General features: G+C 44.2%; 1 protein-coding gene across 1 annotated transcript in view; it reads left to right on the forward strand.

Moving 5' to 3' along the window:
- LOC117368540 (whirlin-like) overlaps positions 1–21,104 on the forward strand; it is a 412,097-nt gene that overhangs the window by 372,765 nt on the left and 18,228 nt on the right. The window contains exons 11-12 of the mRNA XM_033962276.1: positions 14,455–14,526; positions 19,731–20,328. Coding sequence (XP_033818167.1) covers positions 14,455–14,526; positions 19,731–20,328 — 670 coding nt within the window. The remainder of the gene's footprint in view (positions 1–14,454; positions 14,527–19,730; positions 20,329–21,104) is intronic.

Genomic DNA, 21,104 nt, shown 5'->3' on the forward strand with positions numbered 1-21,104 from the left:
TTAGAGGAATGGTCTAATGCCTGGCAACTAAAATTCAATGCAAAGAAATGCAGAGTAATGCATTTGGGGATTAATAATAGGAAGGAACCGTATATGTTGGGAGGAGAGAAGCTGATATGCACGGACGGGGAGAGGGACCTTGGGGTTATAGTGTCCGAAGATCTAAAGGCGAAAAAACAGTGTGGCAAGGCAGTGGCTGCTGCCAGAAGGATGCTGGGCTGTATAAAGAGAGGCGTAGTTAGTAGAAGGAATAAGGTATTGATGCCCCTGTACAGGTCATTGGTGAGGCCCCACTTGGAGTATTGTGTTCAGTTTTGGAGACCGTATCTGGTGAAAGACGTAAGAAGACTTGAGGCGGTCCAGAGGAGGGCGACGAAAATGATAGGAGGCTTGCGCCAGAAGACGTATGAGGAGAGACTGGAAGCCCTGAATATGTATACCCTAGAAGAAAGGAGAGATAGGGGAGATATGATTCCGACGTTCAAATACTTGAAGGGTATTAACGTAGAACAAAATCTTTTCCAGAGAAAGGAAAATGGTAAAACCAGAGGACATAATTTGAGGTTGAGGGGTGGTAGATTCAGGGGCAATGTTAGGAAATTCTACTTTACGGAGAGGGTGGTGGATGCCTGGAATGCGCTCCCGAGAGAGGTGGTGGAGAGTAAAACTGTGACTGAGTTCAAAGAAGCGTGGGATGAACACAAAGGATCTAGAATCAGAAAATAAGATTAAATATTGAACTAAGGCCAGTACTGGGCAAACTTGCACGGTCTGTGTCTGTATATGGCCGTTTGGTGGAGGATGGGCTGGGGAGGGCTTCAATGCATGGGAGGGTGTAGATGGGCTGGAGTAAGTCTTAACAGAGATTTCGGCAGTTGGAACCCAAGCACAGTACCGGGTAAAGCTTTGGATTCTTGCCCAGAAATAGCTAAGAAGAAAAAATTTAAAAAAAAAAAAAAATTAAAATTGTATCAGGTTGGGCAGACTGGATGGACCATTAGGGTCTTTATCTGCCGTCATCTACTATGTTACTATGCAGGAAAAGTCTATAGTCTCCTATTGAGACAAACATGGGGGAAGCCATTGCTTGTCCTGGGATCAGTACTCAGTAGCATAGAATGTTGTTACTATTTCGGTTTCTGCCAGGTACTTGTAACCTGGATTAGCCACTGCTGGTAACAGGATACTGGGCTAGATGGACCATTGGTCTGATCTAGTAGGGCTATTCTTATGTTATGTTCTTATATTAACTGGTGTTGGACAACTTCTGGGACTGAATATCTGAGTACAATTCAGCCCACAGCAGTCAGCACATATAAAAACACTGCTCACTGCATTGGGCAGGTTGCAGAAGCATAGCCAGGTTTTGATGTCAGAGAGAGCAGATCTTTCGGAAAAACAGACATCAGTGTGAAACTGAAAGGCTGACCTGCATATGCACCATTTCATTCAAATTCTGTTTGAAGGAGCATCTGCTCCTCTTGCCCTCCACCTAGCTACGCCTCTGGCAGGTTGTTTGTCAGGGAAAATGTATATGCAGAAAAAGCAGATGACTCTGCTAGGTGCTTTTGACCTGCCCTGGCTGCTCTTGGAAACACAATGCTTGGCTAGGTGGACCCGTGGTCTGACCCAGTAGAACAATTCTTATGCTCTTATGTTGAGGTGCCAATGTTTATGGGTTTTTTATTTAGGAAATTTTGGAAGGGAAAGTATGCATGCAGATTCCCTTGGAGAAATGACCCACAATCCAAAGGGAAAAGTAGCCACAGAGTTTGCATCTCCAATAATAGGGGATAATTCTACTGCTTACCTCTTATCTCTAGCATTGTGTGTGTGATAGAATCAGTGGCATAGCCACAGGTATGCCTGGGCCCACCCAAAATTGCAGCACCCTTGATATAGCTGGTTGGGGATCCCCAAGCCCCACCAGCTGAAGAGGTCCTCCTCCAGTGGCCAGAACATACATATGCAAAAATTAAGAATTCTCAAGAAGGGGGGAGGCAGCAAGGTGGCAGCCCATGGACAGCGCTGCCAACTGTAGAGCATAGGAGAGTGGTTTTTGGCTGCTGGAGGAGGACCTCCTCAACTGATGGAGTGGAGATCCTCACCAACTCAGGTATTTATCATTTTGATTTGGGGATCACAGGGAGGGTGGGCAGAGAAGGGGAGCAGGAGCAGTAGAGAAATGTTGTGCCCATTCACTTTGGGCTGAGGTCCACCCAAAACTGCACATCTGGTTATGTGACTGGATGGAATAAAATGCAGATCCACTATAGGGATTTGCTATTGTTTGACTCTGCCGTTTTTCCAAGCATCTACTGTTTTTTGTTGTCCATATATGATTGTAGGCTCATCAGCCAACTGGCACTGAGACCAAATGTCTCATTTCTCATGTGAAGGACAAATTTTTTTTTTAACAAGATACCTACTGGAGCTGTCTGTTTTAAACTTACTGTATGCTATGAAGGCCTTATAGGTGCCTGTGTACATTTATTAAATCGGCTTCCACATTCAGCTTCAACAGCACACAAATACCCATGCACATATTTGTACCTGCTTCGGAACTAGTATAAATGTATGCATATATTCTGTATGTACACACATGAAGTGCAAATCTATAACCAGGCACCCACATTTATGTGCCACTTGTACCCATAAATGTGTATATTTATCCATATAAGTGGCAGCAAAGCGACTGAGTGCAATTCTTTATAAGTGCATGTAAGTGGCATGGCATGTAAATGCATGGGGCATTCACGTGGGTAGCTCAAAAGAGGGGCGTGGGCAGAGCAGCCACTTAGGTATACAGAATACTGTAGGTTACAGAATACTGTAGGTTACAGCTGCATTTGTGTGAATGCAGTTACAGTAGGTCTATGCAGGTATATACATGTCAGGCTAGATTAATATTCTATAACAGAAGCTGGAAGCCCAGATGTGGTTTGTGGCAGCGTGGCTAATGGCTGGGCTGCAGGACCTCATGGAAATGTGGTACCCACACACAGGTTGCAGGTAAAAAGTCAAAAATACATTTATGTACACCAAAAAGTCTGTAGTCAGCTCTGTTACTTCACAGGTTTAATCCTTTTAAATAGAGTCTCTCTCTCTCTCTCACACACACAATATAATTCCAGTCAATTCTCTTTATGAGGCTGGCTCCTATCCAGACCCAAAACATTCTGGCAACTAATGTTGCCTCAGATCGTTTCTGGACACCCACCAAATTCACATACTTTAGGAATATTCTTCAAGGCTGTCCCCTACCTTGGCAGTCTTGTTTCCATTTATAATCAACTCCTGGAAGCTGGCTTTCCCACCCCAGGGAATTTCTTAGGCTTAGGCTATTCCTCTTCCCTCAGGACTGAAGCCATCTCTTTCTCTTTCATTTGCTGGGAGGTCCTCACTCAGGGTTGCTCCCTAAAGGCTTCTTGACTGGGGTCTCTCTCACAACTCCCATGGAGATCTCTGGCCTTGGGTGGGGGTTCTCCCTGTGATCTGTTCTACCTCAGATGTCAGAACATGGAGGGGGAAGGAGAGATGGAAGAAAAGGAAAGGAGAGAGATGCCAGGGAAGGGAAAATGTCAGAACGTGGGGTGGAAAGGAAAGAAAGGAGAAGAGAGAGATGCCAGAGCATAGGGTATGGGTTACAGTTGGTTGACATAAGGTGAGGCAGTTGAGAGGCGTTGTAAACTTGGTTATAAATATAGACTTATATTTCGGATAGTATTACTGCTTTACAATATATTTGAACACTTTTATATATGTATGGAAAGGGTTCAGAGTTAAAGTCCTGGGTAAGTAGGTGAGAAGGGAAGGAAGGGGGATTTGTTCAGAGATGTTTGGGGGTTGCATAGAAGAAAAACTGTGCACTGGTATACTAATCTTTGTTTGTTTTGAATTAAAAAGAAAGAAAGAAATACAAGTGGAAATAAAGAAGTAAATACGAAAACAGATAAATGGGGGCGGGGTGTGGGCAGGGCCAGGGGGGCTCAGTATACTTGTGTGCCTAGGGGCCCTCAAAGAATTAATCCTGCCCTGGATAGGCTCTTTCCGCATGGCAACAGGGTGCCTATTAGGGGACACTCAGTTTTAGAATTACTCTCATATTCCACCCTGCTTCGCTCTAAGTACACTTCCAGGAATGCCCACACATGGCATGTGTGTAAGGATGTGCTATCTTCCATCATTTGTAATTACTCATATACAGTACACATATATCATGAGGTAATTTGCAAAATGACCTTTTGTACAGGTGCTCATATACTGTATTTTTGTGGTTATATATTCAAAGTGGTTTACATATATACAGGTACTTATTTTTACCTGAGACAAAGGAGGATTGGGTGACTTGCCCAGGGTCAGGGGGAGCAGTGCTAGAATATGATCCCATGACCTCAGGGTATTCTACTACTAGGCCACTACTTACCTCCTCTGCAGCCGTTGCACATAGAAACTCCTTTTAAAAATATTCCCTTAAAAGATCCATATCATCAGGATCTATGAACGCAGTTAAAAAATTATCTCTTTGGCCACAAGAAGCTCAAGTTTACCCTGAAAGGCAAACTAATGGCAGTCACCATTTAAAGTGATGATTTCAGGGCTGCAGGCACAGAAGCTGGTGTTCAAGCCTACAGCTTTTCCTGTACTAAGGGCAGGATTCACTAACCTGCCAGATCCGACTAATTCAGTGAACTTTAACATGCAGATGAGGGTGGTCGGAGGAACGCCCTCATCTGCAGGCACGGATCGCGCTATAGCGATCCCCATGCATACGCAGACCATCTGTAGATGGTCTGAGCATGCGTGGGACCTCCGTGCCGTCGGAGTTGGGTTGTTTTTTTCTTCTTCTTCTTAGGGCAGCCAGGGCCGCAAAAAAGCCTACAAAAATGCTATTGCTGGACCTCAGGGCCGTTTTGGCAATCGAGGAACTTTTGGGAGCCCGTGGTTTTAACCTGCTTAAGCCCGCGGGTTAAAACCACAGACTTGCAGTGCGGGGAAGGGTGGGAGAGTCGGGGCAGACGGGCAGGCTTGTTCGGGTTAGGGGCTGGAAGGCAGGTGTGTTCGGGGCAGGCAGCCAGGCACGTTCGGGGCTGCAGGAGGCATTCGGGGCAGCAAGAGATCGGGGCTGACAGGGCAGAGAGCAGGGTTTTTTGCGAGCACAGTCGGATAGGAAAAAAGTTTAGTGAATCGTGTCCCTGCCTGCATTTGCATGGCCTTGCCCTCATTTGCATGCGCAGATCAGAGGATGGTCGGAAGACAGGTAAGTGAATCAGGCCGGGGTTGCTAAGGGGTCGCAAACCGATCGGTACACAATCGGTTTGCTTTGTGAATCTAGCTCTAAGTGGCTAAAGATTTTTGACAGCTAACCTAGAGCTTTTCTTGTAGTAATGCTGATGTTTGTCTGTCCTCCTTGACTAATTTCTCACTTGCAAAAGTACCAGCTCCAGGAGGAAGACTTTATAGTCACTCCTAGTTTTGAACTCACATCCCAAAGCAGTGTGGGATTTGTAGTCTCTGATTCTATCCACTGATATAAGTGCTGCAGGGCCAAAGGTTTCCCCTCTGAAAATGGATAACTTGGAATCTCTGAATCCTAAAACCCCTACTGATTCTAATCCTGGGGCAGATACTTCAAGCCATGCTGTAGAGTCGCAGCTCTACAGCAAAAGCACTGCAATGCAAAGGTGGCAGGATGAGCATGCAAATTACAGCTGTGTTAGAATCGCAGCAGTAAGCCACATTTCTTTTTTTTATATATATATATATATATATATCTTTATTAGTAATTGCGAAGTGAACATACAACCAATCCACATTTCATAGCTAAATTCACCCTTCCTGTCAGTGTGTGAGAGCAGTTGTCTCACACACAAACAGGAAGGGTGGCATTAAAAAAAAAATAAAAAATGCCAGTGTCTCCCTCCATCCCACATTTTCAATCCCAGGTAGAGGCTCCCTCCTTTTCCAACCTGACTACCCTACCCACTATTAAAACATTTTCCTGTCAGACTAGTGGTTCCCCCTACTTAGGGTTACCAAACGTCTGGATTTCCCCAGACATATCCTCCTTTTGAGAACATGTCTGGGGTCCGGACGGCTTTTCAAACCCCGGCACTTTGAACGGGTTTTGAAAAGCCTCCCTCAAAATCGCCCTCGGACAGGAGGACAACGTGATGACCAGAGCAGGCAGCAGGGGGCATGGCTGGGGCTGGCTAGGGTGGGATTTGGGGCGGGATTGGAGCAGGGATGGGTGGAACTGGGCATGCCTGGGGGGTGGGTCTAAGGGGGTATGGGTTTTCCAAACGGAAAATCTGGTAACCCTACACACCCACACTTACATTTCTCAGATAGACTAATGACCTACCCCCTCCCTTCCAACCCAACCCCCTATCCTTAAAAAAATAAATAAAAATAAATCCATGGAGTCTAATGGCACCTTCCACTCCTAACACCTCCCCCAACCCATCTGCCATACCTAACAGCAGAGGCAGGAGCGTTACCCACTCACTCCTTCTTCCACTGTCACCTTCTTGCAAAAAAAACACCTTATAGGCAGGATGCCACCATTTTTCAAGATGGTAGCACCAGAGGCAGGAGTGAGTAGACATTGCTTCTCTCTCTACTGTTAGGTACAGTAAGTGGGATGGGGGAAGATATAGGGGGTGAGAAGGTGCCACTAGACACCAGTGATTTAATTATTTTTTTATTTTAAGAAAGAGGGGTGGGTCAGAGAGGGAGGAGTGGGTCACTAGACTACCAGGGAAATCATTTTGAACTGCAGGTGGGGTAGGGTTACTACATTTTAGACCGTAAAACCCCGGACATATAGCTCTGCCCCATTCTGCTTCTGCCCCCTAGCCCCGCCCCCATAAAGTCTCCTCTCTTCTTCCCCTATGAGTTCCAGTCGCGTCTGGAGAGCTGCACAGGAACGGGGACGATGGAAATCCCACTGGACCCGCGGGCATCCCGCGGGTTCCCCCTTCGGGTCACGGGGATCCCGTGGGGACGCCTCCTAGGGTCGCGGGAATACCGTGGGGACGCCTCTGAGGGTCGCGGGGTTCCTGCGGGGCTGGATGTACTCAGTCATGCGGCTCCTCTTCTCCCTTGTAACACAGAGCCGAACGTAAGTCTTCCCGACGTCAGTGCTGACGTCAGAGGGGAGGGAGGGCTTAAACAAAGGCAGAGGGAAGAGAGACAGTGGATGGAAGGAATTGAATGTGAACATGAGGAAAGCAGAAACCAGGCAACAAAGGTAGGAAAAGAATTCTATTTCTTTTTTTTTTTTTTTTTCTTCAGGATAAAGTAGTATATTAGTTGTGTTGATAAAAATTTATAAACATTAGAGGCTCTGGTAGAAAGCCGTTTACAAAGTATGCATTCTTCCCAATTAATATTTCCAAATTAATAAAGTCTTTTTGCTTATTTGTAAATGGGTTTCTACCAGAGCCTTTAATTCAGTAGCATAATTAAATGAAATAACTATTTCTGAAGTTTATAGGGACGGGCGGGGATGGAGGGGATTCCTCGCGGGGACGGGTGGGGACGGAGGGGATTCCTCGCGGGGACAGGTGGGGACGGAGGGATTCCTCACGGGGACGGGTGGGGACAGGTGGGATTTCTGTCCCCGCGCAACTCTCTAGTCTGGAGGGCCTGGAGCATGCGCACAAACTACCGGGTTTTGGAAAGTCCATCCGGGCACCCAGCTAGTCCTCTAAAAAGAGGGCATGTCTGGGTTTTCCTGGACGTCTCGTAACCCTAATGGGAGGAAGTCATTTTGGGTCATTGAGGAGAGAAGGGGCTACTAGAGCACCAAGAGAGCCAATGCAGGTATATGGGGCAGGGTGGTCAGATTGGGGGAAGAGAAGGGGTGCTGGTAGATGCCCACTCCTCTCAACCAACCCTTCTACACTGCCCTAGACCCTGGCAAAAATGTTCCCTTGGTAGTCGCTCAGTCAGAGCTTTTGTTTATTATTATGTTGCATGCTATGGGATAACAAATGCACCACATTTGAATTTATTTCAGTGCAGTGTGTGGTTAGGTTTTCTATGCTGAAACCCTTTCTGTATTGCTATCCTAAGATAAAACCTGTGGGAAGCTTTCTGTACCACCCCTCCCCCAAACTGAAGGTTAATTCTCATAAATTCTTAGCTGCCTTCAGACTGTCTGTGACTAAGGGTCCTTTCTCTGCCTTTGGTCTTCCTTTTTCCACTCACTGAAGCCCTGGGCTATACCTAATGTTTGCAATTTGAAGCAAGTCACCCAGAAAGTGCCATTTCTATTTATAGCTTGGTAAAAAGCATGGTATTTTTCTAGCTCATTATTTCAACACCTCTTTTCCTCCAGGACATATGAGCCCTTCTCTTGTAGCCCTATCAGAAATCTTGTATCTCTATCTGGATCACATTCATTTTGATTTAAAGGACAGATATTCCTAATGTTCCTCCAGCCAACTGAGATCAATGGATATTATAAGCCATTAATTGCTCTTGTGGGGCAGCATGAGTTGCAGTGTTGTGAGTGACCAGGCTTTAAATCACACCATAGATCCATTATTGGCCCTGATTCAGGAGGAGATGAAAGAATCACAATTTTGCTGCAGGAGCTGGATGCACAACAGCTACCCCTAGCCAAATCAGTGCCAGGAGCCTTTCTGCCAAGTGTGAAATGACTTTATGATCCCATTGCAGCCAGCCAGAAGTAGCTTTTAACAAGCCCTGCAAGGCAAACAAGGCAGACAGATAAGCAGTCAGGGCACAGGATGAAGAAGAACAGAGATGGGTAACCACATTCTTTGAATGTCACACCAGACCTGCCAAGTATCCCATTTTCAGCGGGAGGCTTCCACTTTTGTGGGTCACGCCCCATATACTACCATAGGTCAGCCATGATCTCCCACTGAGTGGCCTCCCCTGTCCACCAGCAGCAGGAAATGCTTCATAAAATGTCATCTGCTGCCGCTAATTCCGTGGCAGCAGAAGATGATATTTTATGAAGAGTTTCCTGCTGCCATTGGACCAGGAAGGTCACTCTTTTTGCCTCTGCCAATCAGCTGTGCCAGGGGTGGAGCAATAGACGGGACCAGGTGGAAGAGTGGGCAGGGCAGGGCAGGCCAAGCAGTGGGGAGTGATGGTTGGCCCCCTTTGCAGCTCTGCAACCCCTGCATGAGATTGATTTGCATGTAATACTTCCATTGTATGCAAATCAATCTCATGCATATTGTCACCTGCCCGGCCTCAGTTCTGGAAACAGCAGCACCCTAGCAGGTGGCTTTAATGAACCTGGCATGTTCCCTAAAATGGAGGGTGCCCTTCAGGATGTTCTGGGGTGAAACAGTGCACATGTGTATTTTGATAACCTGCTAGTCATTAGGTAACCAAAAACCAAACTGATACTATTCAAAAAGGTAGATCAGCTTTTATTTTCTCATTTTAAAAAAATGCAAAAATCAAACAGTCAGACAACCGCCTATAGTCCCCTAATTATTGGATCTCTTCTTTAAGCTCTACTTTCAAATAAAACAATAAGAGCATTTGTCAAATGGCAAAACAAACCAAATCCCTTGGAATCATTTTCTCACCAAGAACATGCTCTTTGAGCTTTGTACAGTTTCTTGTGGGGGTGATAAGGTGCCCAGGCTTCAATAGCCACAGTTCTGTTCCCTTCACTGGGCCTTTTCTGTCTTGTCACTTGATATAGCAGAATTAAATAACACCAGAGTTCCAGATCCATCTCTTGAAGTTCAGCAGTCCTGCTTCTAGTAGTATTAGCAGGTTCCAGCTCCAGAGAGCTGACTGAGGGAAAATTGCTGAATTTGCTTTAACACACTTTTGCTTTTCAAAAGCAGCCCACAAATACCCACCCAAATCTTCAGCAAACTTGCAAGCAATTCAAAACCCCTCAGGGCTGACTTATGCTAGCAGTTCTAGCCTCAAAACAAACACATGCAATAAGGAAAAACTTCCCCACAGTACACAGGCTAAGATTCACTAAAACAGGGAATTGATTCACTATCTTTTTTGAATGCAAATGATTTTCACAGAGGTGCAAATCAATTGCATGCAAACTCCAGACTCAATCGCTCAGTGAGCGATTGAGTCGGGGCAGAGCTCTGACAGTAGTGACAGGTGAAGCAGCTTCCTGTCACTGCTGTCAGGGCTTCCGCAGGGGTTTTTTTTCTTTTTTTTTTTTTAATCAGGCAGATTTTTTTGCATGTATTACACAAGCAAAACAACTGCTCAATTTTTTAAAAAAGCCTCCCTCTTCCCCTCCCTCCCTGAACCAAAATGCCCGCCACCCACCGATGCCCACCGCCGCTGTAGCTTCAAACAGAATGGCAGGAGGGATGCTGACTCCCTCCTGCCATCGGTGCTTCCCCCCAAAAATGCAGACATCCCCCCGCTCCCCGTCCACATACCTCTAAAGTTGGGAGCAGGAGGGACTTCCTTAGAGCCGGGGCAAAATGGCCAATCAGGGACTTCCTTTGGCTCAGCCCTAAGGAAGTCTCTGATTGGCTCAGGTCTCAGGCACCTCTCAAGGGCCAGGGCCTTAGGATAGAAAGGGGGAATATGGGGGCAGACGCTGGATAGAAAAGTGGGAGGAAGGGGACAGGCACTGGATGAGGGGGAGAGAAGAGACAGATGCTGGATAGGAAGTGGGAGGTAGGGGCAGATGCTGGATGAGGGGGATAGAAGGGACAAACGTTGGATAGAAGGGAAAGGAAGTAGACACTGAATGACATGGCGGGGGCGAGAAGGCAGATGCTGTATAAGGGTGAGTAGACGGGACAGACACAAGATGGAGGAGAGAAGGCAGATGCTGGGTGAGGATAGGGGACACAAGATGGACACTGGATAGAAAGGGGGAAGAGGGTGCAGAAACAGAATGACATGTGGGGAGAGAGAAGGTAGATACTAGATGAGGGAGAGGTGAGACACCAGATGGAGGAGAGAAGGCAGATGCTACATGAGGGTGAGGAGAGACACCAGATGGAGGGGGGAGAGGGAACAAACACTGGATAGAAAGGGGGAAGAAGGAGGCAGATGCTGGATGACATGATGGGAAGCAGACAATGGATGGAGGATGGAAAGGGGGAAGAGAGAGAGAAATAGCAGATTTAGGGGAGGGAGAGACAGATATTGGGGCAGGAGTAGGAAAGAGAGAGCAGAATTGAATGGGGGAGAAATAGGAGAGGTGGACCACAGTGGGGAGAGGGAAGAAAGATCAGCCAGGAAGACGGTGGAGTGGAGAGGGAGAGGAGATGCTAGGCTACAAGAGTAAAGGGATGGGAGATACTGAAAATGGTGGAATCATGTGGGAGAGATCAAGGGGAAGGGTGACAAGGAGATGAGTGAGACGAGGATAGTGAATACAAAGGTAGAAATGTGATAATGAGATGTAGATGACAGGTAGCAGGAAATAGGAAGCCGAGGAAGGAGTGAGATAGGATATGAAGGAGATGAAAGCTGAAAAATAAAAAGAAAGGTGAGAAAGAGGATGAAATTTGAGTGGATGGGGGGGGGGGCAGAAAATAATAAAAGGAGGCAAAAACTAAAAGGGAATGATCAGAGAGAGGTGTAATGAGGGAATGAAATAAGACAGGAGAGATGAGAAAGCCAAATGGATTTAGCAGACACTGGAAAGAGAATTAGTAGAAGACACAGAAAGGCAGAAGAGAAACTGGGACCAACATGATGAGAAAAAAAAATGTCCAGATAACAAAGGTGGAAAAAAGGTATTTTATTTTGGAATTTATTAACTGGAACATATTAGCTTTGCATTAGAGAATGACACGGGGGCAAATTTTTCCCCATTCCCACGGGGACTCAATTTCCCCATCCCGGTGATTTATTTTCTTATCCCTGCCCCATTCCTGCAGCCTCCTTCATCATCCGCACAAGCCCTCAAACACTTTAAAATCATGTGTTCGAAGCTTTTCGGTTAAGACAGAGCTTACAGGAATGGGGCAGGGACAGGGACAAAACTTGCAGGGACGGGGACAAATTTGTCACCATGTCATTTTCTACTTTGTGTTCAGTAGTTTAGCTAGATGAGTGGGGGCAGGACCGGGAGGGGCCGAGGCAAGGGCCCAGTGTACTTGTGTGCCTAGGACCCATCCAGAAAAAAAGAGGACGGATTGAGACATCCGGGTTTTACTGCCACTAAAAGCAATGGAAGTAAACCCCCAGATGCCTCAGTGAAGGGGTGGATAAGTCAAAGCAGCTAATAAATAAGTCAGGCAGAGGAATCAACCCAAAATCAAGACTGGTTGAAACTGGGAGTGTTTTTTCTCTAAGCATCCACAGATTGCACTGTCAGTATTTTGTGTCAGTATTTAATCATATTCAAATCAATAATTCCAATATTTTTGTACCAATTGTTTTAATGTTTCCCCTTTTGTGTTTCTCCTTTGTATCTCTTTTATTCGACAAAATGTATTTCATAAACCCCTCTTACCCAATGTAATGTAGTTTATATTATTCATTGTAAGTATTTAAAGTTTGTATTGTATGTTTTCTTTTAATTATTTTTTATTATGTACATCGCTTTGAATTAGATAAAGCGATTAATCAAGAAAATAATAAACTTTGAAACTTTGTGTCTCTTCTCTTAAAAGACAGTTCTTATGCAGATCCTGCAGGAATTGCAAACACTTTTCCCCTATGAATGTACCAGCATTCCTCCCCCACCTTTCCCTCAAACCACACCAGACCCCACTCACACACGTTCACATCCAGTATCTCCTGTGTCCTCCCTCCTCATGTTTATAGATTCTTCCACATCCACTGCTTCTGCATGCCTGTGCCACTGGCACCTCCCTCACACAAGTGCTCGGTTACCAAGTTCTGCTGTGCTCACAAGTTTCAAGTTTTATTTTGATTTGATATATCGCTTTTTCACATTTACTAAGTGAGTTACAATAGAATAAAAATAAACATACATTTAGACATACTATTTAAAATTTAAAAATAATGGATTGGACCGGCAAACTTACAAACTAGTTGATACACAAGGAATGGAGGGATAAAGTTACATATCAGTGCTTTAAAGTAGAATAAAAGAACCATAAATGGAAAAAAAAATATTAGGGAGGGAGTAGTAGAATCCTAGAGGGTAACTACTTTACAATTTGAATATAATTTAAAGATTAAAAGCATCTTTAAAGAGAAAGCTTTTTAAAACGGCTGAGATCATTTTCCTCTCTTATATATTGGGGCAAAGTGTTCCAGAGTTGCGGGGCCATCACCGAAAACATATCGTGGCATCTGGTTCTGATGACTTTCAAGGAAGGGACTACTATGAGCTTTTGGATTGTAGATCGGAGAGAGCGTGGTGTATTATAAGGAGTAAGCATTCTATTATTAAATTGAGGTTCATTGGTGGACAGAGTTTTAAATACTAAGAGTAATATTTTAAAGGTGATACGATGGTTAATTGGAAGCCAGTGTGAATTAATCAAAAAAGGAGTAATGTGATCATATTTTTTACCATTATGAATAAGTTTGACGGCTGTATTTTGTATTATTTGAAGACGCTTCTTTTCTTTTTGTGTGATGTTTATTAATAACGAGTTGCAATAATCAAGTTTAGCGATAATAGGGAGTGGATTAAAATATTTAGTGACTTTGGTTCGAGGAACTTAGAGATCGAGCGAATCATGCATTATCTATAGAAGCAGAATTTAACGGTATTACTTATGTGTTCGTGATAGGAAAATTTATCGTCAATAATGACACCCAATATTTTTAAAGATGTTACTAAATCCAGATGAATGTTATTAAGAGTGAAAGGAATACTCAAGCTTATTCCCTTTTTCCACGGGAAAAGTAAAGCTTTTGTTTTTTGTATATTTAGAGCTAGCATGTTGGAATTAAGCCAGTCTTTGATTATCTCAAGTTTTTTTGTTGATCTCTAGTATTTCCTCTGTATTTTCTGGATTTAGGGGATGTGAAAGTTGAATGTCATCAGCATATGTGTAAGTAGTAAAGCCTATCGATTGACATAGACTTAATAGGGGTGATAGAAAAATGTTAAACAATAATGGAGATAGAATGGATCCTTGGGGAATGCCATAATTAAGAAGAGTATAAGACTTTGATGTCATGTTATTGAAACTAACTATGGATGATCGATTAGAAAAAAAGGAGGCGAACCATTCTAGTATTTGATCACAGACACCTATAGATTTTAGTCTATCAAGAAGTAAGGCATGATCGATGGTGTCAAATGCTTCTGACAGATCTAAAGAGAAGAGGATAATGGAATTACGATGGTCTAGGTGGTAAAGTATATTTGTAGTCAAACCAATCAGTGAGTACTCTGTACTGTGGTTTTTTTCTCCTGATCCATAACACACCAGCAGCCTCCTCTGTCCTTCAGTGAAATTGTGCTCTACCAGGGCACTAGGCTCATTCTCACATCTCTTATATTTTTTTCTCCTCTTTATTTGTCTCCAGACTACAGCAGACATGGAGAGGGATGGGGAGTACCTGCAGGCCAGTGTGAACACACTACCAGATGTTTCTTTGGTAAGACACATGACTTCCTTAACATGCAATTGTGAGTGCTGCAATCTTGAGCGAAGGGCAAGGTCATTAATGAGTTGAGCATGGAGGAGCCTGAATAAAAGGGCATGAAGGAAGGCAGGATGTGTGATTTGAGTAATAAAGGAAGAAAGAACAGAAGTGTGGGGTATATAAGAGAAGGATTTGTGAGGAGTAGGATATGTGACATAAGGGGAAAGGGGTGGTATTTATGAGGTGTGGAGTAGAGTGGCACGGGGACAAAAATTCATCCCCATCCCTTCCCTGTCTCCACATTTTCATCTCCTTCCCCTACCTGTACCCCCAGTCTTTATTTTCTTCCCTGTGTCTCCCTGCTCACAGGAGAAACATGATTTTATGCAATTTTATGAGCCTAGGGCATTGCAAATAAACATTTTAAGCCTATATATTGTATATATATATATATATATATATATATACTAGTTTTATAGCCCGTTACATTAACGGGTGCTAGAATATATGTGTGTGTGTGTGTGTGTGTGTGTGTGTATCTGTCTTTATTTCTTTCTCTCTCTCTCTCTCTCTCTCCTTAGCCGCTTTCTGCATTTCTGTCTTTCTTTTTCCTTGGCTGTCCACCACCACCCCTTGCCTGCTCCCCCTGTCCATTCTCCCTTCCTTTTACCTCCCCTGTGTCCACCACCACCCCTTCACTGCTCCCCTTATCCAGCAGCAGCCCTTCTCCCTTTGTTTTACCTCCCCTCTGCTAGAATATATGTCTGTTTGTCTGTCTTTCTTTCTCTCCCGCTGTCTTTCTTTCTTTCTGTCTCTCTCCCTGCCCCTGTCTCTTTCTTCTTTTCTTTCTGTCGCTCTCCCTCCCACTATCTGTCTTTCTTTCTATCAGCAGCATTTTTCTCCCCCCCCCCTCCACTTCCCTGTGCAATAGCCAATCAGCATTCCCTCCCCCTCCGTTTCCCTACTTATTTGTATATAGTTTATAGGTACTCTGAATAAAATTCAGATACTGGATGTTTAGTGCAGCTTATAAAGAATACTGCTCCCCCTGTATAAGCACCACTCTTTTAAAAAAATGGGATAGTACTTCTGTTATCAGTTGTTTTATGCACACTATATGCACTCCAGGGAATTATGTATATTAAAAAAATCAAAACAATGTACAGAAAAACAACATGTTGAACAGAATAATATTTGCAGTACTCTGTAAATATATGGGGATATTTTAATACTTAGCTTGCCAGTCCAGTATCTTCCTGTTGACCATGTAAACAGTGATATTTCAGCAGCACTAACCAAAAATCCTGAGGTTACTAGCAACCATAAACCTTGGTGTTTTTGGTAGGTTGCTCACCTCTGTTAGCCTTTAGTAAGGGGCTGTTATCAAAGATTAGGTACAGCTAATATAAATAATATGTGTTATCTATATTAGCTGGACCTAATAGAGCTGCAGGCCGAGAGCCAGGGATGTCACTGTTGCTCCTTGAAATTTTGGACAAGTCACTCAACCATCCATTGAATCAGGTACAAAACTTAAATTGCAAGCCATCCAGGATGATGAAACTACCTACTGTACCTGAATGAAACTTGGACTCTTACTCTCACCATCTTGCAAATATCAACCCCTTCTTCTGCCTCAATCTCACTGCTCTCCTTCCTTTGAAGTTCACTCCATCTGTCTATTCGCCCCGTCTCTCAGAGTAGCAGTTATTTACTGACCCCTTTACAAACATCAAATGCGTCTTCTGAAGCAATCCCCTTTCCTAATGTTTTGCCACTCCCCTTTTACCTTCCTTTTTTATTAATTTTACTTCGATGTATTTTAAACAACTTCTCCCTCCCCAATTTCCCTTTTGTTCCATGTAAGTTAATATGAATTTGTGTGTTTCTCTATCCCTAGAGAAACACACTGATCTTACAGTCAGGAAAAGCATCTCAGTACTCTGGAAACTCCTCACCATAAAAAAACGCTTTCACGACTCCTCTTTCCAACTGCTGGTACAATCCTCCATTCTCAGCATCCTGGACTACTGCAATATTATCTACTTGGGCGCCACAAAAAAAACCATCAGGAGACTAAAACTAATTCAAAACACCGCTGTCCGCCTTATATTTGGCCTAAATAAATGGGAACACATCACCCCTTTCTATCTCAAACTTCATTGGCTACCGTTCAAATCCAGAGTCATATTCAAGTCTGCCTGCTTCTGCTACAAAACAGTACTCGGTTTATCCCCAACCTACCTCAACCCACACTTCTACCTGAATTGCAACACTAAGAACTCCCGCAGAATTCATCTGTTCGCCTTCCCCTCACTAAAACTATGTCACCTCAAAAGGTTCTTCAACAAAACCTTCGCTTTTCAAGCGGCTAAACTGAACCCATGGCTAGCCCAAATGGTGCTCGAGGCCCCCACCTACCTCGACTTCATAAAGCTACTCAAAACTCACCTTTTCCACGGACACAACCCCTGATACTCTGTCCCCCACTACTCCCCCCCCCCCCTCTACAATGCACTGAAATCCCCTCTCTCTCCTTCTTACTGTAATATCCCTTCCCACTACCCTCAACCTTTACTTCCCTTCTCCAGCTAACCTCAACGACATCATTCTATGTCAATTGTTCTTTATTGTTCGTGCACTATTTCTAATCTCTGATATGTTTATAACTTTGATAAATTGCTGTGAACCACCTAGAACTCCCTGGGTATGGCAGTATACAAGAATAAAGTTATTATTATTAGTGTTTTTAATATATGATAAAATATTGCTTTTATTTACCTATTTTAATTGTTCTCTACAATCTTTTTATATTGTACACCGTTTAGACCAGGGGTGCCCACACTTTTTGGGCTTGCGAGCTACTTTTACAATAACCAAATCAAAATGATCTACCAACAATAAATTTTTTTAAAAACACAAAGCACACTGTACACTAAAAAAATGTTAATTATCATTCCTATTCCGGGTTTTTTTTCAAAGAGGTCAAGGCAGATGACTCTATGCAATGTCACCTCAGTAACAACCATACAAAAATAGACAAATATAACCCCCTCCCTTTTTACTAAACTGCAATAGCAGTTTTTAGCACTGCTCTCAATACTCATAGGCTCCCTGCGCTAAAAACCGCTATTGCGGTTTAGTAAAAGGGGGCCATAGTGGAAAATATAGACAGCAGGTATAAATTCAGAAACATTTTGATTACTAAATTGAAAATAAAATCATTTTTCCTACCTTTGTTGTCTGGTGATTTCATGAGTCTCTGGTTGCACTTTCTTCTTCTGACTGTGCATCCAATCTTTCTTCCCTTCTTTCAGCCTGTATGCTTCCTCTCCTCCAGACCTCATCCCCTCCCCCAATTTTTTCTTCCTCTCTCCCTGCCCTTTCTTTCTCCCTGACTCCCTTTATTGTTATCTCTTTTCATGCCCCCTTTCTTTTTTTCTGTTTCCCTTCTTTCCTGCCTGCCCCCTTTCTTTCTTTCTCCCTGCCCTCCCCCAAGCCACTACCGCCGCCATCGGGGAACAAGTCCCCAAGCCGCCGCCGCCGCCGCCATCAGGTAACAGGCCCCAAAGCCGCCGTCGCCCAAAGCTTTCCCTGCGTCGGGCCGACCAGCATTCCTCTCCCTGACATCAATTCTGCCATCGGAGAGGAAGTTCCGGCCCAGCCAGGCAGCGATTAGCTGGCCCAAACTTCATCTCTGACGGTAGAATTGACGTCGGGGAGAGGAAGGCTGATCGGTCCGCGCTCGACTCACTTTGCCTTGGCGATCTACCAGTTGATCGCAATCGACCTATTGGGCAGGAGGTGGAAGGGGAGAAGGAGGGAGATGTTGGCTCCAGGAGTAGAATGAAATGATAAAGTGATGCACAGAATTCTGTCAGGAGTATACAAAGAGGTAGAAACAGGTGAGAGGGAGAAATGTTGGATATGGTGGTGGAGAGGGAACAGAAGGACAGATTGAAGGGGATGCAAGGGTGAGGAATTTTGTACATAGTGATGGAGGGAGAGATGTGGCATTGTGCTGAAGAGGTGTGATAGAAGGAGAAATGGGCATGGGGCAGGTGGGCAATGGTGAAAAATGCTGCACATGATCTGTGGGATGAGAGAGGGAGAAATGTTGGATGTGGGAGAGATGCACCCTGGATATCTCTCTCTCTTTCTCCACTCCCTTTGCAGCAAGGGAGGGAATGAGAGAAAGACAGTAAAAGATAGGGAGACGTGTTGCCAATGGGGGTGGAGGAGAGAGGAAGAAAAGTTGGACTCATGGAGAGACAGATGTTGGTTGGGGAAGGGAATGAGGTCCTGAGGAAAGGAAGAGTACAGGAGGCAGAAAGAAAGAAATATTGGATGCATAATCAGAAGGAAGTGCAACCAGAGACTCATGAAATCACCAAACAAAGGTAGGAAAATTATTTTATTTTCAATTTAGTGATCAAAATGTGTCAGTTTTGAGAATTTATATCTGCTGTCTATATTTTGCACTATATTTTTCTGTTTTTCTATAGTTGTTACTGAGATGACATTGTATATTTTAAAGGCATTTGCCTTGACCTCTTTAAAAAAAAAAAAAACAAACATAAATGATAATTAACATTTTCTCTGTGTACAGTGTGCTTTGTGTTTAATTATTACCATGTATTAATTATTACCATGTATTAATAAGATTATACCAATTATTACCATGTATTAATAAGATTATTTTGTGTGTATATGAAAAATGGATGGAAGAAATTGCATTTCAATTAGTACTATAATTATGAAGATGGGGTCTGGAGCGGAGCCTGGGCGAGTCTGGGGTGGAGCTTGGGCAGGGGTACTCGGTTGATATTTGTTAGACTTAGGGGGTACTTGGTTTGAAGAAGTTGAGAAACTCTGTATTAGATTACAGAACTATTGTTTGACCTGGGGAGCCGTGGAAACATTTGAAACATTAAGTGAGCCATGAACAGAAAATGTTTGGAAACCACTGTGATAAAGGCATGAGGGCTGGTGTTAGACATTCAGGAGGCTAGAGCAGAAACTGGGGAGGGGCATCAAAGTGGCCTTCAGCCTTTGCCTCCTTCAGCATAAAGCAAGCTTGGGAATCCCTTGTAGTATGGGGCCCATGGCAAATGCCACCCTCTAACACCAGTCTTGGGTGTGTGACCGAAGGGAGATAACTGGGCAGACTCGAGAGCTGTTGCTTCATGCTTTTCTTCTTGCCCTCATTTTTTAAGGACGATGTGAAGTCTTTACCTGAGGACACCTCCACCTATCGTTTTGTGCCCTTGCCTCCAGTGTCAGATTCCAGCCTTCCCCTGCACAAGAAATCTGCAAAGAACCAGCCCCAGCGCCCTTCCTCTGAATCATCCCAGTCTGGGCTCTTTTTTATGACACCACAAAATTCAACCCCACCCATCAGTCACATTGAAAGGGACCTGGCTGACCTGGCATCAACTTCAACTGTGTCACCCAGTAAAGAAACCTCCTGCCCCATCTACGCTACCATCTCTCATGCCAATCAAAGCTCCAAGAGACAAATGCCCACCCAGCTCTCGCTGGTCACCCAGCAGCCACTTGGTCCTTTTCCAAGAGTACAGTCTCCAACCAAGCTAAAGTCCACATCTGATGTGATCTTTGAAAATGGCTTTCAGAGACCTCCTTCACCTACCTCCCCACCTCTCCCTCCCCCTCCAACACATCCAGCCCCTCTGCCACCGTCAGACAGGATAAGCCCTCAGTCAGCCAACAGCCAACAATACGTGATGGTGGAAGTGCACCGTCCAGACAGTGAGCCTGATGTGAATGAAGTGAGGTCCTTGCCACAGGCTCGAGGTAAGTGCTGCTTTCTGCTGGATCTGCCATGGCTTTTCCACTCATTTTTCTCATGCTTGTTATTTTTCTTTTGCTTATGACTCTTGTTCCATTTCTCTCTCCCTCCCCACACCAAGCAACGGATCATAGATCTCATGCTGACCTATGTTGGAAAGGCACAACCCTCAGGGCAACCCTTAGCCCCAGCCATTGGCCAATATGTGATGTCATTGACCAATGTAACACCCTCCTTTCCTGAGTCTAACCAGTCAACCTCTCCAGTACTCCTAGGCCTGGCTGACCATGTCTAAAAAGATGTTATGTTCTCGGTCCCAAGGCCAGCCCCTTTTCCATTTTTCTTAGAAAGATTTTTTTAATAGTGTATTGCAATTTGATTCATTGTTCAATAAATACTCAAAAAAGTGAACAAAACAATCTATATTAAAGTTTCTTTAGTGGTACCAGCCTAAATAGAATAACAGCAAAAATGTTGATCAGGAACTCTTATTCTATTTAGGCTGGTCTCTCTCCTCCTTTCCTAGTGAAATTAATAAAATTGTTCTGGTTCTATCTTTCTCTGTTACCAGACTCAGGGCAGGATGCACAAAGCTCCATCACCATGGTAAAAAAAATGCTCTGGTAGGATCAATATTTGTTTTCCGGGTGATGCTCTGCATGAATAGTGTGCACATTATTTGCATGCTATTCATGCAGAGCAGCCCCGGTAAAAAGGGGAGGAGCTGTGCCTGACGCTTTCTCAGAAAAGTAATCACTAGCACAGCTCCTCCCTCCCATCC

The sequence above is a fragment of the Geotrypetes seraphini genome, chromosome 10 (assembly GCF_902459505.1).
Source record: "Geotrypetes seraphini chromosome 10, aGeoSer1.1, whole genome shotgun sequence".
Taxonomy (NCBI): Eukaryota; Metazoa; Chordata; class Amphibia; order Gymnophiona; family Dermophiidae; genus Geotrypetes; species Geotrypetes seraphini.